Source organism: Prionailurus viverrinus, chromosome B2 (assembly GCF_022837055.1).
Source record: "Prionailurus viverrinus isolate Anna chromosome B2, UM_Priviv_1.0, whole genome shotgun sequence".
NCBI classification, from domain to species: Eukaryota; Metazoa; Chordata; class Mammalia; order Carnivora; family Felidae; genus Prionailurus; species Prionailurus viverrinus.
Window position 1 is genome coordinate 115,911,628 of NC_062565.1, and position 24,569 is coordinate 115,936,196.

At 36.1% G+C, this 24,569-nt stretch overlaps 1 protein-coding gene across 2 annotated transcripts in view; it reads right to left on the reverse strand.

Annotated features, from left to right (window-relative positions):
- Window positions 1–24,569, reverse strand: part of PTPRK (protein tyrosine phosphatase receptor type K) — a 556,609-nt gene that overhangs the window by 100,292 nt on the left and 431,748 nt on the right. For both annotated transcript variants that reach the window (XM_047859222.1, XM_047859220.1), the window contains exons 9-11: window positions 18,977–19,086; window positions 17,674–17,875; window positions 14,026–14,131 (exon numbers count right to left, since the gene is read on the reverse strand). In XM_047859222.1, coding sequence (XP_047715178.1) covers window positions 14,026–14,131; window positions 17,674–17,875; window positions 18,977–19,086 — 418 coding nt within the window. The remainder of the gene's footprint in view (window positions 1–14,025; window positions 14,132–17,673; window positions 17,876–18,976; window positions 19,087–24,569) is intronic.

Consider the following 24,569-nt stretch of genomic DNA (forward strand, 5'->3'; position numbering starts at 1 on the left):
TTTTTTCTTCATGTATTCCAGGCACCCATCCATCCACCCATCCACCCACCCATCACTCCATCCACTCACTCTATTATTTTTTGAGTATTCTCTACATACCATGAACTGTTCATGAAGAATGCAAGAGAATCATTTTTCAAACTTCTGATACTTTCCTAAAACACTACTTTAGGCATTGACTACTCTTCTCTAACATTCCACTTTGTCAAAACTATGTGAACCTCTCTCACTGTCAAAATCTATTCTACTGGGGTTAATATCTCACCACATCTCTTACCTTATATCTCCACTCTTGCTCTCACTGCTTCCTGATACTCATTCTCCATTTCAAACTTGAATGACCACTGTTACCAAACATACCATACATACTGTCAAAGAGCTTCCGCCTTTTTCCTTTTCTAGCTTTTCTACTTCTGCTATAAAGCCTTCTCTGACTACTTCACTTCTTAGTGTTACTCTGTCTTCTAAAGGCAATGGAGGGAACTCTGGTGGTAACTGAGGGTTGAAGTGGGGGGTTAGACATTAGAGTCAAGTGGGATGCTTTTGCAGTTTAGTCCTCAATCCATCCACAGATCATAATGACACAAATTCGTTGAGAAGAACCATCAGGGGTATCTCTTAAGAATTCTGGGTTTGAAAAAAGGCCCCAGACCACTGTCTTATAATATTTATTAATTATATTTATTTACAAGGTTAGTGTTTATCACTAACCCACTACATTAAAAATATTATCTGGTATTTAGCTACACATAATGGGAATTGTATTTTTAACTATTGTGTCCATCCATTCACTCATCAAATATGTACTGAGTGCCTATTATATGTCACGCACTATTTTAAGTGCTGAGGTTACAATGAGCACAGTAGTAAAAGTCCCTGCTGTCATGAAGCTTACATTCTAGTGCAAAATACAAATAAACAAATTAAAAAACAAACACACGATATGTCAAGATGAGGTAAGTGCTCTAAAGAAAAATAAAGCAGGATAAGGGAAATGAGGAATCATAGGATTGAAGAGTTCTATTTTATATGTGGTTGTCAAGAGAGACTTCTGTAACAAAGTGCCCTTTAGGGAGAAGCCTGAAGGGGAAGATTCAGCTCTGTGGCTGCTTTGATCAGTTACCTCCTCCTGCAAAATAAATTCCCCTAGAATTGTGGCTCAAAACAATAAGCATTTCATATTGTGCAGTTTCTGTGGGCCAGAAATTTGGGAGTGGCTTAACCGAAGAGTTCTGGTTCTGGGTGTCTTGTAAGGTCACAATCAAGTTATTAGCTGGGGCTGCAGTACTTAAAGGCTGGAGAGAAGATTTCACAGAAAGGGCATACCTCCTTTCATTTTCAGATAGGAAACAATCTACCTCCTAGGATTCTGTGGAATAAATTAAAATGACATCTATTTGATTTTACTTGGGTCCTATAGCTTGTATAAAGGGTAAAGAGATGGCAAAATAGGGCAAAAAGAGGAATTACATCTTTGCTTAAATTTCAAAGCATTTTTACTGGAGTTCAAGTAATGTCTATGTCATGGCAGCAGTTAGAAATATCAGGTGCCACTATATAATCTCTTTAAATTGCTGAGATGAAATAGAATATTCTGCAAATTAGGATAGTAGTCCTAATGTTTCAAGTTGTATATAAGTGAACAATTCACCTGGGGAGTAACTCTAAAACACAATGTTTGCATTCCAACCAATACAGATATAGTACACATATAATGTTAATGTTAATTGTATTTCTGTTAAGCTATCACGGAACATCAGACAATGTCTTTTCCTAATATAACTGTGGAAAATATAGTGTATTTGTGTTCAGCTATTATTTAAATTCCAGTTAACATACAATGTCATACTAATTTCATGTGTACAATATAGTGATTCAACAATTCCATATAATACCCGGTGCTCATCACAAATACACTCTTTAATCCCCACCACTTGTTTCACCCACCCCCTTAGCCACTCCCCTCTGGTAACCATTAGTTGGTTTTCCATAGTTAAATTCTGTTTTTTAGTTTCTCTCTCTCTTTCCTTTGCTCATTTGTTTTGGAAATCATATGGTATTTGTCTTTCTCTGACTGGCTTACTTTGCTTAGCATAATACTCTCTCACTCCATCCATGTTGTTGCAAATGACAAGATTTCATCCTTTTTATGGCAGAGTAATATTCCATTGTGTTTGTATGTGTATATATAAATATATATACCACATCTTATTTATTTATTTATTTATTTATTTATTTATTTATTTATTTTTAAATTTACATCCAAATCAGTTAGCATATAGTGCAACAATGATTTAAGGAGTAGATTCCTTAATGCCCCTTACCCATTTAGCCCATTCCCTCTCCCACAACACCTCCAGTAACCCTCTGTTTGTTCTCCATACTTAAGAGTCTTATGTTCTGTCCCCCACGCTGTTTTTATATTATTTTTGCTTCCTTTCCCTTATGTTCATCTGTCCTGTGTCTTAAGGTCCTCATATGAGTGAAGTCATATGATATGTGTCTTTCTCTGACTAATTTCGCCTAGCATAATATCCTCTAGTTCCATCCACATAGTTGCAAATGGCAAGATTTCATTTGTTTTTGATTGACGAGTAATACTCCATTGTATATATACACCACATCTTCTTTATCCATTCATCCATCGATGGACATTTGGGATCTTTCCATACTTAGGCTATTGTTGATAGTGCTGCTATAAACATTGGGGTGCATGTGTCCCTTCGAAACGTCATATCTGTATCCCTTGGATAAATACCTAGTAGTGCAATTGCTGGGTTGCAGGGTAGTTCTATTTTTAATATTTTGAGGAAACTCCATACTGTTTACCAGAGTGCCTGAACCAGTTTGCATTCCCACCAGCAATGCAAAAGAGATCCTTTCTCTCCGCAGCCTCACTAATACCTGTTGTCACCTGAGTTGTTAGTGTTAGCCATTCTGACAGGTGTGATTTGTATTTCACTGATAATGAGTGATGTGGAAATTTTTTCATGTGGTAGTTGGCCATCTGGATATCTTCCTTGGCGAAGTGTCTATTCATATCTTTTGCCCATTTCTTCACTAGATCGTTTGGTTTTTGGGTGTTGGGTTTGATAAGTTCTTTATAGATTTTGGATACTAACCCTTTATCTGATATGTTGTTTGCAAATATCTTCTCCCATTCTGTTGGTGGCCTTTTAGTTTTGCTGATTGTTTCATTTGCTGTGCAGAAGATTTTTATTTTGATGAGGTCCCAATAGTTCATTTTTGTTTTTGTTTCCCTTGCCTCTGGAGAAGTGGTGAGTAAGAAGTTGTTGTGGCCAAGATCAAAGAGGTTTTTGCCTGCTTTCTCCTCGAGGATTTTGATGGCTTCCTGCCTTACATTTAGGTCTTTCATCCATTTTGAGTTTATTTTTGTGTGTGGTGTAAGAAAGTGGTCCAGGCTCATTCTGTCCAGTTTTCTCAGAACCACGTGCTAAAGAGACTATCTTTATTCAATTGGATATTCTTTCCTGCTTTGCCAAAGATTAGTTGGCGAACATTTGTGGGTCCATTTCTGGGTTCTCTATTCTGTTCTATTGTTCTGAGTGTCTGTTCTTGTGCCAGTACCATACTGTCTTGAGGATTACAGCTTTGTAGTACAGCTTGAAGTCCAGGACTGTGATGCCTCCTGCTTTGGTTTTTTTTTCCAGATTGCTTTGGCTATTCGGGGCCTTTACTGGTTCCATACAAATGTTAGGATTGTTTGCTCTAGCTCTGTGAAGAATGCTGCTGTTATTTTAATAGGGATTGCATTGAACATGTAGACTGCTTTGGACAGTATCGACATTTAAACAATATTTATTCTTCCTACCCAGGTGCATGGAATATTTTTCCATTTTTTTATGTCTTCAATTTCTTTCATAAGCTTTCTATAGTTTTCAGTGTATAGATTTTTTTACCTCTTTGGTTTGATTTATTCCTAGGTATTTTATGAGTTTTGATGCAATTGTAAATGGGAATAATTCCATGATTTCTCTTTCTGTTGTTTCATTGTTGGTGTATAGGAATGCAACCAATTTGTGAGCATTGATTTTATATCTTGCAACTTTGCTGAATTGATGAATCAGTTCTAGCAGTTTTTTGGTGGAATCTTTTGGGTTTTCCATATAGAGTATCATGTCATCTGAGAAGAGTGAAAGTTTGACCTCCTCCTGGCCGGTTTGAATGCCTTTTATTTCTTTGTGTTGTCTGATCTCAAAGGCTAAGACTTCCAATACTACATTGAATAACAGTGGTGAGAGTGGACATCCCTGTCTTGTTCCTGACCTTAGGGGAAAAGCTCTCAGTTTTTCCCCATTGAGGATGATATTAGCGTTGGGTCTTTAATATATGGCTTTTATGATCTTGAGGTATGATCTTTCTATCCCTACTTTCTTGAGGGTTTTTATCAAGAAAGGATGCTGTATTTTGTCAAATGCTTTCTCTGCATCTATTGAGAGGATCATATGGTTCTTGTCCTTTATTTTATTGATGTGATGAATCACATTGATTGTTTTGCAGATATTGAACCAGTCCTGCATCCCAGGTATAAATCCCAATTGGTGTGGTGAATAATTTTTTTAATGTATTGCTGGATCCGGTAGGCTAATATCTTGTTGAGGATTTTTGCATTCATGTTCATCAGGGAAATTGGTCTATAGTTCTCCTTTTTAATGGGGTCTCTGTCTGGTTTTGGAATCAAGGTAATTCTGGCTTCACAGAAAGAGTTTGGAAGTTTTCCTTCCATTTCTAGTTTTTGGAACACCTTCAAGAGAATAGGTGTTAACTCTTCCTTAAATGTTTGACAGAATTCCCCTGGAAAGCCATCTGGCCCTGGATGCTTGTTTTTTGGAGATTTTTGATTACTAATTCGATTTCTTTATGGTTATCGTTCTGTTTAAATTTTCTATTTCTTCCTGTTTCAGTTTTGGTAGTGCATATGTTTCTAGAAATTTGTCCATTTCTTCCAGATTGCCCATTTTATTGGTGTATAATTGCTTATAATACTTATTATTGTTTTTAAATATTCTTATTATTGTTTTTATTTCTGTTGTGTTGGTTGTGATCTCTCCTCTTTCATTATTGATTTTATTTATTTGGGTCCTTTCCTTTTTCTTTTTAAACAAACTGGCCAGTGGTTTATCAATTTTGTTAACTCTTTCAAAGAACCAGCTTCTCGTTTCATTGGTCTGTTCTACTGTTTTTTTGGCTTCAATAGCATTAATTTTGGCTCTAATCTTTATTATTTCCTGTCTTCTGCTGGTCTTGGGCTTTATTTGCTGTCCTTTTTCCAGCTCCTTAAGGTGTAAAGTTAGGTTGTGTATCTGAGATCTTTCTTCCTTCTTTAGGAAGGCCTGGATTGCTATATACTTTCCTCTTATGACTGCCTTTGCTGCGTCCCAGAGGTTTTGGGTTGTGGTGTTATCAGTTTCATTGGCTTCCGTGTTCTTTTTAATTTCTTCTTTAACTTCTTGGTTAGCCCATTCATTCTTTAGTAGGATGTTCTGTAGTCTCCAAGTATTTGTTACCTTTCTAAATTTTTTTTGTGGTTGATTTCGAGTTTCATAGCATTATGGTCTGAAAAGATGCACGGTATGATATTGATCTTTTTGTAGTTGTTGAGGATGATTTGTGTCCCAGTATGTGGTCTATTCTGGAGAACGTTCCATGTGCACTGGAGAAGAATGTATATTCTGCTGCTTTAGGATGAAATGTTGTGAACATATCTGTTAAGTCCATCTTGTCCAGTGTGTCATTCCAAGCCATTGTTTCCTTGTTGATTTTTTGATTAGATGATCTGTCCATTGCTGTCAGTGGGGTGTTGAAGTCTCCTACTATTATGGTATTACTATTGATGAGTTTCTTTATGTTTGTGATTAATTGATTTTTATATTTGGGTTCTTCCACATTTGGTGCATAACTGTTTACAATTGTTAGGTCTTCTTGGTCTATAGACACCTTGATTATGATATAATGCCCTTCTGCATCCCTTGAAACAGTCTTTATTTTAAAGTCTAGATTGTCTGATATAAGTATGGCTACTCTGGCTTTCTTTTGTTGACCATTACCATGATAGATGGTTCTTCATCCCCTTACGTTCAATCTGAAGGTGCCTTTAGATCTAAAGTGAGTCTCTTATAAACAGCATATAGATAGATCTTGTTTTCTTATTCATTCTGTTACACTATGTTTTTTGATAGGAGCATTTAGTCCATTGACGTTTAGAGTGAGTACTGAAACATATGAATTTATTGCCATTATGTTGCTTGTAGAGTTGGATTTTCTGGTGTTGTTCTCTGGTCCTTTCTAGTGTTTGCTGCTTTTGGTATTAATTAATTAATTAATTAATTAATTAATTTTCATCTTTTATCCCCTCAGAGACTCCCCCTTAAAATTTCTTGCAGTTCTGGTTTAGTGGTCACAAACTCTAATTTTTGTTTGTCTGGGAAACTTTTTATCTCTCCTTCTATCTTGAATGACAGCCTTGCTGGATAAAGAATTCTTGGCTGTATATTTTTCTGATTCAGCACATTGAATATATCCTGCCACTCTTTTCTGGTCTGCCAGGTTTCTGTGGATAGAAACCTGATCTGTCTTCCCTTGTAGGTTAAGGACTTTTTTCCCCTTGCTGCTTTCATGATTCTTTCTTTGCCTGAGTATTTTGTGAATTTGACTATGCTATGCCTTGTTGATGGTCAGTTTTTGTTGAATCTAATGGGAGTCCTCTGTGCGCCCTGGATTTTGATGTCTGTGTCTTTCCCCAGGTTAGGAAAGTTTTCCACTATGATTTGCTCACATAACCCTTCTACCCCTATTTCTCTCTCTTCCTCTTCTGGGACCCCTATGATTCTGATGTTGTTCCTTTTTAATGAGTCACCAGTTTCTCTATGTCTTAAATTGTGCTCTTTTGCCTTAGTCTGCCTCTTTTCTTCTGCTTCATTATTCTCCATAAGTTTGTCCTCCATATCACTGATTCTCTGTTCTGCCTCATTCATCCTTGCTGCCCTGACATCCATTTGAGATTGCAGCTCAGTTATAGCATCTTTTATTTCATCCTGACTAGCTTTTACTTCTTTTATCTCCATAGAAAGGGATTCTAATCTATTTCAACTCCAGCTAGTATTCTTATTATCGTGATTCTAAATTCTGGTTCAGATATCTTACTTGTAACTGTGTTGGTTAAATCCCTGGCTGTCGTTTCCTCCTGTTCTTTCTTTTGGAGTGAATTCATTCATTTTGTCATTTTGAAGGGAGAAAAGGAATTAATGAGGTAAAAATTAAAAAAAAAATTAAATGAAAAAATTAAAAACAAAACACACATACAAAAAAAAATCAAGTAAATGATGCTAGATCCTAGGTGTGTTTTGGTCTATGTGTTGAAAGGGGCTTGATAGAGAAAAAGGGGAAAGAAAAAAAAAAGGAAATCATTTGAAAATTTGAAAAAATAAATACACTTAAGTAGAATAAAATGAAATGATGGAAGTAAAATAGAATTTGAAAAAATTTACACAAAAGTAAAAAAAAAGTAGAAAAAATTAGAGAAATGTTTTTAATAAAAGAGAAGAAAAAAGGAAAAAGAAAAAAAAAGAAAATTGAATAGATCGACTGGTGAACAGACTGAAATATGACTGAAATTACTTTGCTTTTTCCCTGAATTCAAACTATGAAGCGCTTTATAGTCCATAACCTAAGCAGGTGGAGAGATTCATGTTCCTGAAGAGTGAGATTGGCCCAGTTGAGTGGGGCTTAGAGTAATGGCTCTGTTCTCCACTGGATGGTGCTGCTTAGCATACTGGGGTAGATTGTTGTGGCACTTGTAGGTGCCTATGCACATGCACGGGAGTGGTGATAATGGCGTCACCCAGCTACCCAGTCTCTATTATAGTTCTCCCCAGTCAGCAATTGCACACCTGTCCTTTGTCTTTGGCTTCTGTCCACTCCCCACTTTTACACAGTCCATGACCAAGCCCCGGGCTGTAACTCCCTCCTGAGTTTTATCTCAGATGTGGCTGTTTTACCCGACCCCTTATTTCTGAGGAACTGAGGCTTTGACCCATTTTGCCCCTCTGTGGGAGGGTCTCACCAAGCAATGGCTGGGTGCCAGCTGGACCCAGGAATGTTTACGGGACTGTGCTGCTGCCGATGCCCAGAGACTGCGTCTGAGTGTCAGCCCATCCCAGAAAAAGTTCATGAGATCATGTAGCAGCAGCCTTTCAGAGGTTATGGAAAATCACAACACACATCTGGCACAGGCTTCACCCCCAGCAACCTTGTTTTAGCACCAGTGAATGTGGTTCTTCTCCCGGGTCCACTGGGGCCTTTGCCTTTGGGGGAGCCACACAGCCTCTACCAGGTGTCCTCCCAGCAGGGGAACCACCTCTCCCATGTGGCCCAAAGATGCCCAGACTTCACTCTGCTCCTGGAGATTTGCCCTTCTCACCAGAGCACTGCCACGTATTGAGCTGCGGAGTTTCAGACTCTGCACTGCCACTGTTTATAGAGTCTAAATGGAATTTAAATGCTGTCCTTTCTCCTTTCCCCCTTTTTAGTTTAGTCCCTGTGGCTGTTTCCACTTTTCCACTTTCTCTCCAGCTGCTATGTGTGTGTGTGTGGGGGTGTTCTTTTCCCATATTCTCCCTCCAACCCTCCACCCTGTCTCCATCCTCTCTCCCCATGCAAAAACGGCACCCTCACCTCCATGGCTTCTCTCGCTCCCAGTTCACCTCTCTGCACCATGTACCTGCAGAATTCTGTGGTTCATGTTGTGAAGATTGTTGTGTTAATTCTCAGATCAGTTTTCCAGGTGTGCAGGATGGTTTAGTGTTGATCTGGCTGTATTTCATGGATGTGAGACACAAAAAAGCTTCCATGCTGTTCCGCCATCTTGGCTCCTCCCTACCACACCTTTTTTTAATACCACATTTTCTTTATCCATTTATCAGTCAATGGACACTTGAGCTATTTCCATAGTTTGGCTACTACAGACAATGCTGCTATAAACATTGGCTGCATGTATTCTTTTGAGTTAGTATTTCTGTATTTTTTGGGTAAATACTACTAGTGCAATTCTATTTTTTACCTTTCTGAGGACCTCCATACTGTTTTGCAGAGTGAATGCAACAAAATGGTGATTTTGACTATATTTCATGACTATCTCCTAATTACCTAATTAAGAATACATTGTAGTTAATGTTTTTAAAATGAAAAATTAGGTTTGGGGAGACTGGGTGTCTCAGTCAGTTAAACATCAGACTCTTGATTTTGGCTCAGGTGGAGATCTCAGGGTCATGAGATTGAGCCCTAAGTCAGGCTCAACGCTGGGTGTGGAACCTGCTTAAGATTCTCTATCCCTCTGCCCTTCCCCTGTTGTGTGCAGACGCATGCACACATATACTCTCTTTCTCAAGAAACAATAAATTAAAATGAAAAATTAGGTTTTACCTACAAAATAAATATTTAGTTACCCTATAATATGTAGATTCCTACCAGCTTAAAATAGCTTATATTTGGAAAATGCTGCAGTTAAATACACATTCATTTATTACATCTTACAATAAGCTGAGTTCATCACTGAAGAACTCTTCCCTGGGTTTTTGTAATATGTTGCTGCAATGTTCATTATTTGGAAACACAGCTACATTGGGTCAATCTTTTAATAAGTGGGACATTCTATGCATTATAATTTATAATTATATCATTCAGGCTACAATTTGAATCCATTCATCAAGAATAGAAAATGTTTTAGAAAAGAAAGAGAAAACAAATTATGCATTCTAGGGAGTTGGTTCCAAATGTGGGTAATATTTATTCTGCCAATCATACTAATGATTGTCAAGTGATGCCAGTTTTAGGGATAGATCTTAAAAAGTCGATAAGGAGATTCAAAGGTGTAGGTAAGTCAGATGGCACCTTTCAGACTTTAGAATAATTATATATTCAGAAATAATTTTGTCAAAAAACCATCAGAATTGCACTGCCCATGTTGACATTAGTGTATAGACACAGTCTTAAGGGTAACAGAAGAACAAAGTGGTTGGTGATACTGAGTGCTGCATTATTTAGAACAGGATTTTTCACTGGGGTGGACATTATTTGTTCTGTATATCTCAACTTTAGAAAGAAATACAAAAATTATATAACAAATATTGTAATTTTTCTTTGTGTGTGTATGTGTGTGTGTGTGTGACAGAGAGAGAGAGAGAGAGAGAGAGAGAGAGAGAGAGAGAGAGAATCGTAAGCCATCTCCATGCCCAGCGTGGAGCCTGATACAAGGCTCGATCTCATGTCCCTGAGATCATGACCTGAGCCAAAGTCAAGAGTTGGGTACTGAACCAACTGAGTCACCCAGGCACCCCTATAATTTCTAATACACAAAAGAACTCATTCCAAAGAGAGAGCATGCCTTTTTTTTCATTTGGGGTGGCAATCAAATACAACAAATGAAAACATTTGTTATTACTTAATATTACCTCAAAAAATACCTTGAATTCTTGGATGACTTTTTGCTCTGCTACCACTTGTAAAATAAAAACTACTCTCATCTCTCACCTAGTCTCCATTCCTTTCTCTGCTCATCAAAGCTTTATATCTCCTATGTGTGTAAAACTGTGTGTAAGTATCACATACATCTCCATCACTTCTATCTTAATTAATGTGGTCCAATAGCACTTCCCACTGGGACCCTTTTGCTTTCAGTCTGGTCTATTCCCAGTCCATTCCCTATGTTTCTATCAGAGTGATCTGTCTAAGAACATAACATTGCTGATAACAATATGTGCTTACAGTCCTTCTGTGGCCACCTTCAGTTTTTGGACTGGCACTAAACAGCTTCTCCCTCTGGTCCCTGCTTATTTCTCCAACCTCTCTTTTCCCACACACCCTTCCCTCTCAAGGATCTGAGCTACTTGCAGTTCTGGAATGCACCACATTATATCACATATCCAATCATTTGCTTTGTAATTTTTCAAGAAGACCATTGGCCCTTCTTTTCTCAGCAACCTCTCCCCTCTTGTCAAAAGTGACCCTTGGCTGAGCCCATTCTTCAAAACTCTGCTCCAGTACCACCTTTTCTAACTGCTGTCATTTCACTTATCATATTGTATTGTCATCATTCATTGCTTTATGAGTCTGTCATTCCCAGTGGAGGACACACACTAAATTGCCTTAGGTGGATTTCTATTCCAATTATCCATCAGCCGCTGGTGCATATTGAATGTTATTGGAATCAATAAATTTATAAAAACCATTTGTAACTTTAGCTTTCTCGATAACACTAAACTAAACTACATGTACAAACTCTATATAACAAGGTGCTATGATAGAGGCTTTAGGAATTGGAGTCTGTTTGACATTACGAAGACCAGAGCAGAACAACTCAGATATTTCCACTAGAGTTGGGGCAACTGGATGGGAAAATGCAGTCTGGCACAGGCTAGTAATATGGTAAAGTAGGCAAAGATAGAACCTAGTGTTTAGGGGCTGATTTAGCAGAAAAAATTAATGGACGGATGCTCTTGGGAGGTTTAGCTAGGCGGTAAATAGGTCTGGCTTTTATTAGGAGGGGAGAAGATGGGCCATATACAGAGTGGAATGGCAACAAGCATTAGCATATAAGGAATTCTAATAGCCTGACATAAATAAAGAATCTAGCAGAAGAGTCAAATACTTTAAAGAATCCAATCAAAGACTTGACGTCCTAGACATAAATACAGTGCTATGAAAATTGATTACATCAATTTGGGTCCTCATTTTCAAAGACATTAAAGCACTGGACAAGATATACCTTGAGATAAGGTTCCAGTTACTGGTAGCAATATCAAAGGTAAGAATGTGGTCAAAGGAAAGAAGACAGAATCATCTCCTGGGAAGATTTAAAAAGCAAAGGAACCAGGCTTCCTCTGAGGCCAAATTGCAGACTAGCCAGTCTGGTCCTGCCACCTGATCCCCACCTATCCGTGTTCCCAGATAGCTGGACAAGTCATTAAAAAAAAACAAACATGGACACAGTGGGGTCAGAATATTAGTTGGGAAACAGATTTTTTTTTCCTGCCAGTAACATTCTTTTAATATAGTTGTTATTTGTTTATATATCATTTAATTATTTCTTCTTATAGTATTCTTATTGTAAATTACTTTTTTTGAGTATTAATCTCCTATACTGTAAAAGTTGTAGTTTTCAGCCACTGGGCTCAATTCCAGAAAAGGAGAAATGGCTTCCCAACAAACACAAAGAGGTACATTTCTGTGTCAGACAAAGAGGATACAGGATTATCAAAGATTATTTTGCATAAACCCTAGTTCAGACTACATGAATTTTTGGAAATTAGAAATTTTGTAATAATATAAATAAAGTAAAAGAAATGTTTTTGCTTTCCAAGCATGTTTTTTATAACATACTTACAAATTCAACAAAATTCCTCAACACCAATTATGACCAAAGGATTTACAAGGCTGCAGACTCCTTTGATTGTTTATGATGAAACTGGGCACAGGCTGTGTGTTCTGTTGGGATCATTGTGTCTTTGATTTACAAATAATGTTTGGCACAGTGCCAGGCACATAATACATGGTCAGTTAATGTTTGTGTAATAAATTGATTAAACGAAGAGAGAGCTAATGAAAGTTACATTATGTAGCCTGGTGAGGCAATAATAATTACACACGGTGTGTGCAACTTACATTAAGTAAGGCTGAATTCACTCAAATATCTAACTCTTCAAAGATAAATGCAAGTACCCGGTAGCTCATTTAAACAACAGTAACAGAACTGAACACCTAGAAAGTAAATTTTATCACAGGTAGGAGCATGTGAATGACCCTGATTACTTGTCAATAGAAAAAGATGTTGAATGCAGGCATTTTCTCTTTCTCCTCTGGATCAGCAATCAAACTCACTCACAGATCATTGATTCATGAATAGCACTATATACGTACTTTACATTTTCAAGTAGCCCGTGTTTCTCAAGTGTTTACATGACAAGTGTATTCAGTCATCTCTCCTTTTCTCAGGCATGGTTTTCCCATGATTTTTAGCAAGACAAAAAACGGAGTTTTCCTATGGACTCAATTTCTTTTATTGATTTTTTTAAATTAAAAAGTCTTCCTTTCCATTGATACAGATTTGTCTGAATGGTTCCTATGTGCTCAGAAGGTGAAATGTGTTTATTTTATACATGGAGCAAAGATTAACTTTATTTTCTTAATGAACATGTAAGCGACTTGAGATGAACCAATTATGACATATCTGCACTGATTTCTGTACCTTGACTTATTTCTCAATAGAAGCATAAAAGTAAAAGTATCCACAAAATCTACAAGTTTCCCATGGAAATTTGCTTAACTTTTGGTCACTTATCTAATTACAAATGTGAAGAATTAAAATCATTGGAATAATCCGAATCCCTGAAAAAAACATGGCTCATAGCTTTCTGCAAGATGAGAGTAATATGGGAGATTTTAATGGTGGGTAGATCAAGGAAATAGCAAATTGAATTTTAATATTTACTACGGAATTCCTGATAAGCAACAATTCCCGATAAGCTGCATTCATTAAAACTAATCTCCTTTTATTTCCTCAAAGCTTCCTATTTTTCAATCACTCATATGAAATTATTCGTAACACATTTAATAATGCATTGGATAAGAGTTATTTTCTCATTCTATTTCTGACAAATACCTTCAAAGCCCATATTCTATAGATACCGACAGAGGAAGTGGAATGAAATGGGACTAGAGGAAAATAAAAATCAAAGAGCAGTGCTCTTATATCAAACAGTACAGAGAATGATTCAGTGCATGAATATCTCAAAAACGCCCTTAGAATTTTATTCTTAAAAGTCTATCTGCAGGCTTTGTCCAAATGAAAACAAAAACAAAAACAAAACAAAACAAAAATAAAACCTATGACAGTTATCATCAAATGAACATCTCTTAGAAATGAACCAGTATATCGACCGCTAAGCAGCTATGAGAAACAGCTTTCCTATTGCTGTTTTTCCCTATTCTTATTATTCTTTTCCCACTTACCTGATTGGTGCCCCTTTGGCCTGTGCTGGTCTCAACAATACAGTTATTGTGGTGGCCGTTTCATTGAGAGAGGCATCGACTCCTTCATAGTCCGGTAAAGTTGGAGCTGGTAAGTGATTGATGAGGGGGAAAAAGTTTCAGTCAATTAAAAGAATTATATCATAGTTCAGGATGAATAAATGATCCTGAATGGGGGAAAATAAATTTCCTATTTAATTTTCTGAAATGTACCTTATTTTGTAGAATACCATACATAACTGGATGTTAACCCTGGGAGTATAGGCAGCAGAAGATATGAAGCCCACGGTTTGTTATTGAAATTTAAATGATCATCTGGTGACTTGGACACACACTCCAAGCCTTTTGTGAAGGGGCTTTAGCTTTTAGTTTCCTGGGGCCTTGAAACCAGCATTGATGGCATGGAAGTGATGTGAACAGCGTCGACTCTGGGGACTCTGGGTAAGGGGCTTGCACACGGCGATGTAGAGACGGAAATGGCAAGAAGTGAGCCAGAGGCTACCTGGTGAGGTGGTGCTGTATACGATCTAAAGGTTGTGGAATGGCCCAGTGTTAGTATCTGGACTGCTTTCACCACTGGGGCCACAACAGAAACATATCAAGGCAATGTGATGAATGGGAATAGGAACCTTAATTTGTATTTAGCATTAACTAGTGCATTCGTTGCCAAATTCTTGAGAAGAAGAAACTTATACATTTTCAAAATATTTGATAATATTTTGGGTGGGGGAGAGGGCTCCCTAATCTTGAACTGGGTGAAAAAGTAACCTCAAATGGCTTTTGGTTATTTCTACACAGAAAGATGTTTTAGGGAGGACATAACAGGTGAAATGTGTACACTCTCAGAGAAACTGTTAATAGATGGCATCCAATACAAATTTCAAAGTATTTCATTCATTCACTGAGCATTTACTGAATATATACATTGTGTCAATTTTTTTAGTGCTATAAGTATAAAGACAAATAAAACATGGTCTCTGATATGTATAGAGTTGAAAGTAGAGATTCATATTTACCAAGAATGAGAATCTCATAAACAACAACAACAAAAAACTATAACAAAATTTTAGGTGACTAAAAGAAGAGTCAGTTCATTTTTTAAAACAGTAGCTCTCAAACTAGTCAGATCAGAAGCCCATGGAGAACTTCTTAAAACAGATTGATGCCTTTTCCCTTAGAGTTTCTAGTTCAGTAGGTCCAGGGAGGAGCCTGATACCGTGCATTTCTAGAAAGTTTTCAGGTGATGTTGATGCGGTTGGTCTGTGGACCACACTTGGGAGAACCACTAATCTAAACTAAACCACTAGTCTAAACTAGCATGGGGAGTCAGAAAAAGAAAACAAAGACAACTTCAGGATTCAGAGGATGCTTGAGCTGAATGTCACGAGAACAGTACAAACTCATCAGGACAAGAAAGTAGTCAATACAATGCCTGAGACAGGAAACAGAATATCTGAACATGTCATCACATGAAAGGACAAGGTGCATTCTGACAGCTACAAGCAGTCTGGTAGGCCTGGAACTTTGGACTATGAGTAGGAGTGGAGGATGGGAGAAGCCATAAAATTAAGGGATACAAATGCTAATTATGTATGGATGTTTGGGCTTTATCCTACTGAATATAATATATTAGATTTTGAAAAAATTTAGGAAGGAAATACATGCTGTACAAAGATCAATCGAAAAATACAATGAAGCAAGGTAAGTCTGAAGGCAAGGATAGTGCTTGGAAAGATATTTCAATGAGCTGTTTAAAATACAGTCCAGATGGAAAGGAAGAATCAGAAAGAGACAAATTACCTGAGAGTTATTCAGGAAGTAGAATCAATGGATATTAAATATGTACAATATGTAGACATATGTGGATAATATATGTGTGTATTAAAACACACACACACACACACAATGCCTCCAATAACTTGATTTCACTTCTATTTAAAGTGTTTTTAAAGTGCTGAGGAATATAATTTCTGCACTCAAGGGATAAATAACAAGAAGTTACCTTAATATTTCAAATGATGCCGGGCACTACACTAACCATACATTTTATTAGCTTTAGTTTGATTACTGCACGTTCCAAAGACACAATGATTGCAGTCTAGTTTTTAAAGTCCAATTCAAGTGCCCATGTACATAGGTTGATTCAAGTAAAACTGGGCAGCTAAATAATTCAAAGAAAATGCTACATGGGTGTTCTGGACTTTCACTATAAATTTTCTATTCAATAAAAACCACGTGTCTAAACCATAATAAATTATGATTCTCGATAGTGTCCATTGTTTTACAAGTTCATGTAATTTTGTAGCTATCTCTAGTAAAAGATCTTGACTCAAATGCAGCACTGTGGCTAATTCTAGAGGGTAAGAAACATGTTTCACTGTACAGTGATATCACCAGGTCATCTTTTCTAGTGATTCAATCAATATTTTAAATTGATGATTTAGAATTGTTCCACCAGGGAGTGAATTGGCAAATTTAATACATTGTTATTTTCTAACATAATGGATGATATTCTCAAATTCTTTTTTTGTTAGAATAAGATAAATCAAATAGCTCATATTGGAATAGCTAATATTTTTCATGATATAAATTTTTAAGGTTTTATATTCAAAACATTTCCAAATAGAAAGTAGACTTCAAAAAAATAGAGAATATGTAGCTTCCTTCTGATGCAAATGATACAGATTCAGAACAACAGTAGAAATTTTTAGTGATGTATTATAATATAAGGTATTATCAACATATGCTATGTAGAACTATAATGAAAATGAACATAAAGGAACAAAAAGGGAGGAACTCAACATCAGTATTTTAATATATTAAGTAGTTGATCCTGTAACACATTCGTTTTTCAGATTTAACTCTTCAGCTACATATATAAAATGTATTTATTTTAGTAATCTTAAATAACTAAGATAACACATTACATAAGCTAATGTAGAATTCGGGCATATTATAATGCTGACTGGTGGCCAAATTTAGTCAGATTAAACTGGTGACTTGACTGGAGGGGAAATCTGTATTTACTAGATTATCTGTAAATAATCTAGTCATTACAAACTGAAATTATGAGCATAAAATAATGTGAAATTTAACTGTATATGCTTATCAACTTCAAATCTCCCACACATCACCATTCTGAAATTTAGATGAGTTTAGGTGAGATTTGTAAGAGAAAGAACAGTTCATGTTTGCTTAAAAATACCAGGATGTCAAGGAAAATGGAAGAGCGTGACAAGGAATGTGGCACTGTAATAGATCAAAGATCTCCTATCATTCTTTGGATAAAATCCACTTATTATGATATCTGATATCATGATAATTACGAACTCCTTAAAAGTATAAATCTTTTAGCATTTATAATGAACTTTTAAATGTTTCTAGTTCAGATAAAACAACGTTTTAAAAAAGACCACTTTCAATGAAAAGTGATTATTTGAGATGTTTTTAGGTTTGGACATATAACCAATTATAACCCATATTCACATAATTCTTTAAAGAACTTTCAACCATGAATAACTAGCTATATTAAAGATTTAATAAGTGAGACGACTACCCTCAGCATACATATGATTCTCTAGGATGTGCTATTATAAACCAATCCTGTTCGCACTTTATTCCTCTGCATACCTGAGATATTGGTGGTCACATTGATGGCTGTGGCTGGCCCAAAGCCTTTGACTGTGCTGGCTCTTATGAAAAACTGGTAGGTGGTTCCAGGATGCAGATGCATGAAGACATGGTGGGTGCTGTTCCATAAATTTGATACAGTCTGGGGAGGTCCAGCCACTGGAACTGCAGGATCAAATGATCTTATGCTGCTGTAGCTGACCTGTTTTAAGAAATATATTTCCTATTATATACCCAATATAAGTCATAATATAATCTAAATAAACCCCTTTTAAATAAGATAGTATTCAAGGGCATCTCTGTGGAGTGAATCCCATTTTTCTTAAACTTCTCTTCCTTCTCATTTGGATATGGTTATTTCACTATCATTACATATCTAATGTCAGTCCATCTGTCCATCCATCCATCCATCCATCTATAGATATACCTAGAGTTATAACATCTGACTGGACCGATATACATCTATTTTCTTGCATCAAAAGATAAATTAATTTACTTAACTATGAAAACACACATAGACACAATCCTATATATATAGGATATATATACCTATATATCATATATTTTAATGTATATGAAACACAGAAACCATTCAACAAATGTTTGTTATAACTAACATCATCTTATACTTTGTCTTAGTTACACAACAAATTTCATGTAAGTATTCAAGTATGCTAATAGACTCACAAATTATAAGACTGCACTAGTGATTCTGGTTCCCGTGATGCTCTCTGCAGCCACTAGAAATTTAAATATTTTATGCTCGAATCAACACTGACTATGCAGGAACAGAACAACATATTTTTGCAATTAAAATGATCTTTTCTTCTTTTTAGTTTCTCATATTTAAAAATAAGATGATGATTTATGTTCAAAATTGTGATGAAGCTCTGGAATAGTCAGGTTTATAATGTATTTTCCTTTTTTGGTAATGATCCTTTATTCTGTAACAATTGGCATTCATTGGCCTCCCCTAAATTACAGTATAAAATGTGAGTTTCTTAATTTTATAAAAATTCATTCTTTACAACCATCAGTAAGTCTGTTTGAAAAGGCCTATCTTGCGTCCCTAAAACAACAACAACAAAACATACATTTACTTTAAGAATTAGAAAATTCTAGGTGCTATAAAATATTTGTTTTGAAACTGAATTTTGGGATCAAGGAATTTGTAAACTAAAAGAGGGGAGAACTAAAAATGATTTTAGTCTCCTAATCCTCTCTTACTTATTTTCTATTATTTCTCTAAGTTTTTCCTTTTACTCTCCCTTCAACCCACATTTCAATTAACTTCTCCTAATACCTCATATTGAGTGATGATTCCATTTGGATCCAAGGGTTCTTTCCAGTTCAAGAAGATTTTATTTTCAAAAGATGTTCCTTGAAGAGAATTGACTGGTACAGGGCCAGGCACTACAAAATATACATTTTTGGTTATAATCCTTATATCAGAAACAGAAAAAGTAAATACTGTAAACTATATAAGCCAAATGAAAAATAAATAAATAAAATGTATCCTTAAAAATATAAGCTATGTGACTAGTTTTCTGATTTAAACAAATGGGAATTTAAAGTAATCTACAAACTTCTAATGTGGAAAATGTACAATTGCAAAGTTATTTTTATTCAAAAGAATATTCTATCACCTTGGAGGGTTGAATAAATTGTGTAGTATAGTTTTCTCTGTTGTATACCTCCAATAACATGAAGATCTCATTTGTAATTTGTTTCAAGAACAGAACTATATTTCCCTGAAAGATATTCAGGGATAAGCCCCTAAAGTGTCTCCATAAACACATTTCATTAAATAATGAATTATAATAATCAACACTCCTTGGACTTAATTTTTTTTTTATGTTTTATTTTATATTTGAGAGAAAGAGACAGAGAGAGAGAAGGAAAGAGGCAGAGAGGCGGAGACAGAATCTGAAGCAGGCTCCAGGCTCCGAGCGGTTAGCACAGAGCCTGATGTGGGGCTTGAACTCACAAGCAGTGAGATCATAACCTGAGCCGAAGTTGGACATTTAACGGACTGAGCCACCTAGGTGCCCCATCACTCCTTGGACTTAAAAGCCAAATCAAAATAAAATTGAATTGAAATCTCTGTTAATAGTCAATATGACTTTTATTGTCATACTTATTAAGTTTCTATAACTTAAAAAGACAGCATTGATTATTACAATTTTTAAGAAACTTAAAGATGAATAGGTTCAGGGGCGCCTGGGTGGCGCAGTCGGTTAAGCGTCCGACTTCAGCCAGGTCACGATCTCGTGGTCCGGGAGTTCGAGCCCCGCGTCGGGCTGATGGCTCAGAGCCTGGAGCCTGTTTCTGATTCTGTGTCTCCCTCTCTCTCTGCCCCTCCCCCGTTCATGCTCTGTCTCTCTCTGTCCCAAAAATAAATAAATGTTGAAAAAAAAATTAAAAAAAAAGATGAATAGGTTCAAATATCATGGCTTCAGTGTTTTAAATGAAATTCCCTTTTGTAAACCTAAGCATCAAACCATTTTATAACATCAGACTTGTTTAGGACTCAACAATCAGCATAACCAGTTTTGAAGTGTCCCCAGGTATGACAAGAGCTAAGAAACCTTCAGACCAGACCTTATTTGCAAATGTCATATAACTGACAATACCCAGTGGCAGCAATGAGCAACATGTCAGCTTCTATTGACAAAATGTAAAACATCAGATATTTTTGCTATTTGCTTTTATGTATTTTATCTAAATCCATAGTTACTATTTATTCACACAAATAATCAGTTTCTTGCTCTGATAATGTTTGAATATGTATCGTATCCACCCTACTTTGCTTAAAAAATGGGTTTTCTTTTGAAATATTGACCCAATATTGGGCAAGTATGGTTTTTAATTAATATTTTTCCTTAATCTAACGTTTCAGTGAACTTCACACATGGCATTATCTAGAAATGTAGTTGCTGAGTATACAGCAATTTTGTGAGGATTGAAATAAATTAAAAATCACTGGATCAAAGGAATTCACTGCATCGTAGCTAGCAGCATCAAGAAATTCTGAACGATACATCAAAATAGGAAGATTTATTTCAGACTACAAGGAGGCGATGAATGATGTTATGACCTCTGGGACAGCCAATATAATTTGGTGCATTAATAACAAATTCAGAAAGAAAAAAAAAACATAAAAGAAAGAAACCCATCAACAGAAAAGATGTCAGCACTAGACTTCAGAAGAAATGTATATGCTTCTGTCAGCTGAAGCCTTAGGGAGAAGTTAACCAAAGGCATCCACCTCCACATGTCCCAGGTCCACAGTGTTGGCACAGACTATACAGTCTATCAAGGCAGAGGAGGCTGCCATAGGCATTAGTTTGTTTTCCAAGAGTGTTAGCTCTTATGTCCTTTGAGTAGAATGAAAAAAGCATACGATTGTAATTAAGAAAAACCATTTCTTCACCTTTCCACAATGCTCATAGATGGTGGCTGTCAGCAGTAGGAGGAGGCAAGACCCCCAATTAGTGACAAAATGTTCATTTGATGGTATTATAATTACTACCTGCGTTCATTAAACACCATTTTGCCAAAGTTTTAGAAAATGGCGTAGGTGTATTTCAAATTGTTTACCAATAGAGATAGTTTAGAATGTTTGCATAATTCTGCGTTGCAGAGAGGTAGAATTGAGGACGAGCCTTCCTAGAATGTGTGTATTTCTTTGCTCTACTTACATAGGTTCTCTTTTGTCAACAGGATTCACAAATTACCCACAGGTCATATTTGTAAGAGGGAAAAGTTTGTGGAAAAATTATGGCCAAGATAGTACCATGCTACTGACCTTGCACTGGGACTAGTATAGTGCACAAGAGAAAGACCTACACCTAGGTGAACTACAAAACAAACACATAAACAGGTGGGTCAGGGAGGGGGCACAGACAAATTATACTTAATAACTCCCCACCTTTGAAGGAAGGCAATGTCTGTATATAATGTCTATATGTACTTTGATTTGTGTAAATACAACATGAAGTTACTAAGACCAGCATCATGGTCGTCTTCATATTCCAGGGAATTTCACTTCATGTTTCCACATCAACGACTTTTAATCGAGACAGAATGCTGACTTTCATTCCCCTGTTTCTGATTTATTTGAGAGCCGTTTCAGCTTTTTTTTTTTTTTTGCATATAATAAAGTCTTTTACAAGATACTCTCAAAATGGAAGAGAGAGGAAAAATGAAATGTGGGTGGGGCAAGTTATATTAAATAAGCACTACAGACTTTTAAAATATAATAAATGTACATTTAAAAATAGCTATGTATTAGCAAAAATTGTCCCCAAACCAAGCTTTTCTGCTGAGCTAACTTCATAATATTGATTTTTATAAATGCTAGGATAAAAAATGAAAACAAAATCTCATACAAAAAATTCTACCCATGCATTAAAAAAATGTATGCAATAAATTAAATATAAATTCTACCGTAGGGTTCTGGTGGGAAATCATTTTAGCTTTGCTCTCATGATTTATGGATGCCCCTAGAATTCTTTTCATGAAATTATATTCTTTTATTAGATGGTTGATAATTTATTCTTTTTCTATGTATATAGGGCAGCAATAATTTAGTAAGACTGACTTAATTAGATCATCTTAACCCATCGATCTTTGCAACAATAGATTATGATTTAGATACTCTGTCCCCCTCTCAGGAACATTGAGTCATATCAAATACTCCATGTAGAAACTGGAGCTCAAATGAGCAGATCTGAAGGCTGAGTTCCTCGAAAATATTTTATACAAAGTTTGTACTTCAATCATTCAGTTTTATATATAAAACAAAAGAGAAGAAAAAAAATTCTCACAGAAGAAAGAATGACCTCATGACCATCCTGTGAAATAATAATATGCAATTCAATATCATTATATCCAATAAAAAATTCTTCAAAACATAGGTTGAAATAAAACTAGGATAAGCAATAATACTGAAATTAGACTTATTTTCATTTTACATTATAAAACTGCTTAGATAGATAAAATAAACAGCACAGTCATGAATCTGATGAATTTCGGGCAAAATTTAAGATTCTTTGGCAATTCTCTTTCTGATTATTAATATAGTTGTATGTGCACCCAAAAATGCATTTAAAAATTTAATGGAATATAAAAAAGTTACATGAGCCTGTCCGCATTCTTTGGTTTATGGGAAAGGCAGGCAAAATAAAGGCCATACCAAAATATAGCATCAAAATGAATTATTATTAGAGGGTGATTGGCTGAAGTACAAATGCAGCTGAGTCTAAAATCATCAATTAATAAATCAAGTTTAAAAAATTTTAAGTGTAGGCAATACAATATGTGAGCACATTCTTATTACTAAAAACATGGGTTACAAGGTATTTAGGGTAAAGAGACATTCTAATATTTACCCAACTTTATGACATGAGAGATTTTTCAGAGCTTTTGAATCTGAGCTTAGACTTCCCATTTCTCTCATCCATCTATGAAACAATTATGCTAATTATTCTTTCTTACACAATCATGTGTTGGGTGTGTTGTGTGTGTGTGTGTGTGTGTGTGTGTGTGTGTGTGTAGGAGTTTATGAGCACTTATGTGCTTATTAAAGCAAGGTTTGATGAATAGACACTTCTCTAAAGAAGACATCCGGATGGCCAACAGGCACATGAAAAGATGTTCAGCATCACTCCTTGTCAGGGAAATACAAATCAAAACCACACTCAGGTATCACCTCACGCCAGTCAGAGTGGCCAAAATGAACAAATCAGGAGACTATAGATGCTGGCGAGGATGTGGGGAAACGGGAACCCTCTTGCACTGTTGGTGGGAATGCAAACTGGTGCAGCCACTCTGGAAAGCAGTGTGGAGGTTCCTCAGAAAATTAAAAATAGACCTACCCTATGACCCAGCAATAGCACTGCTAGGAATTTATCCAAGGGATACAGGAGTACTGATGCATAGGGGCACTTGTACCCCAATATTCATAGCAGCACTCTCAACAATAGCCGAATTATGGAAAGAGCCTAAGTGTCCATCAACTGATGAATGGATAAAGAAATTGTGGTTTATATACACAATGGAATATTACGTGGCAATGAGAAAAAAATGAAATATGGCCTTTTGTAGCAACGTGGATGGAACTGGAGAGTGTGATGCTAAGTGAAATAAGCCATACAGAGAAAGACAGATACCATATGGTTTCACTCTTATGTGGATCCTGAGAAACTTAACAGGAATCCATGGGGGAGGGGAAGGAAAAAAAAAAAAGAGGTTAGAGTGGGAGAGAGCCAAAGCATAAGAGACTGTTAAAAACTGAGAACAAACTGAGGGTTGATGGGGGGTGGGAGGGGGGGAGGGTGGGTGATGGGTATTGAGGAGGGCACCTTTTGGGATGAGCACTGGGTGTTGTATGGAAACCAATTGGGCAATAAATTTCATATATATAAAAAAAATTAAAAAAAATAAAGGTTTGTTGTCTGAAATATTGTTAAGGCTTCGATTAGGTACAAGTTCAAGCAGGATAGTTGAAGTAATCATGTTTGGTTACCTTAAAAACAAAAAAGTACATTTATCATAAAGAAGTCTTTGGTTTATTCCTTGAAAATTTTAGGAATATAATAATAACTCCATGCATGATTTTAGAACAATACCATTTCCTTCAAAATCTGAGCTAAATGAAGTTGAAAAGCTCTCACTTCCCTTTATTACAACAAAAATAATGGAATGAACTTGGGTCATTTCCACTTTTCAGAGTGAGAGAGCTTGAAGTGATAAGGAGAAACCTCTAGAAACTGTGGTATATTGACCTATCTTATGGCAGTCTCATAGTTGGTAGGCATCAAAACATACATCTGAGCTGAGATATCAGAACTTGAGGGAAATTGGAAACACTTGGGTATGAACTCCATCCTGTT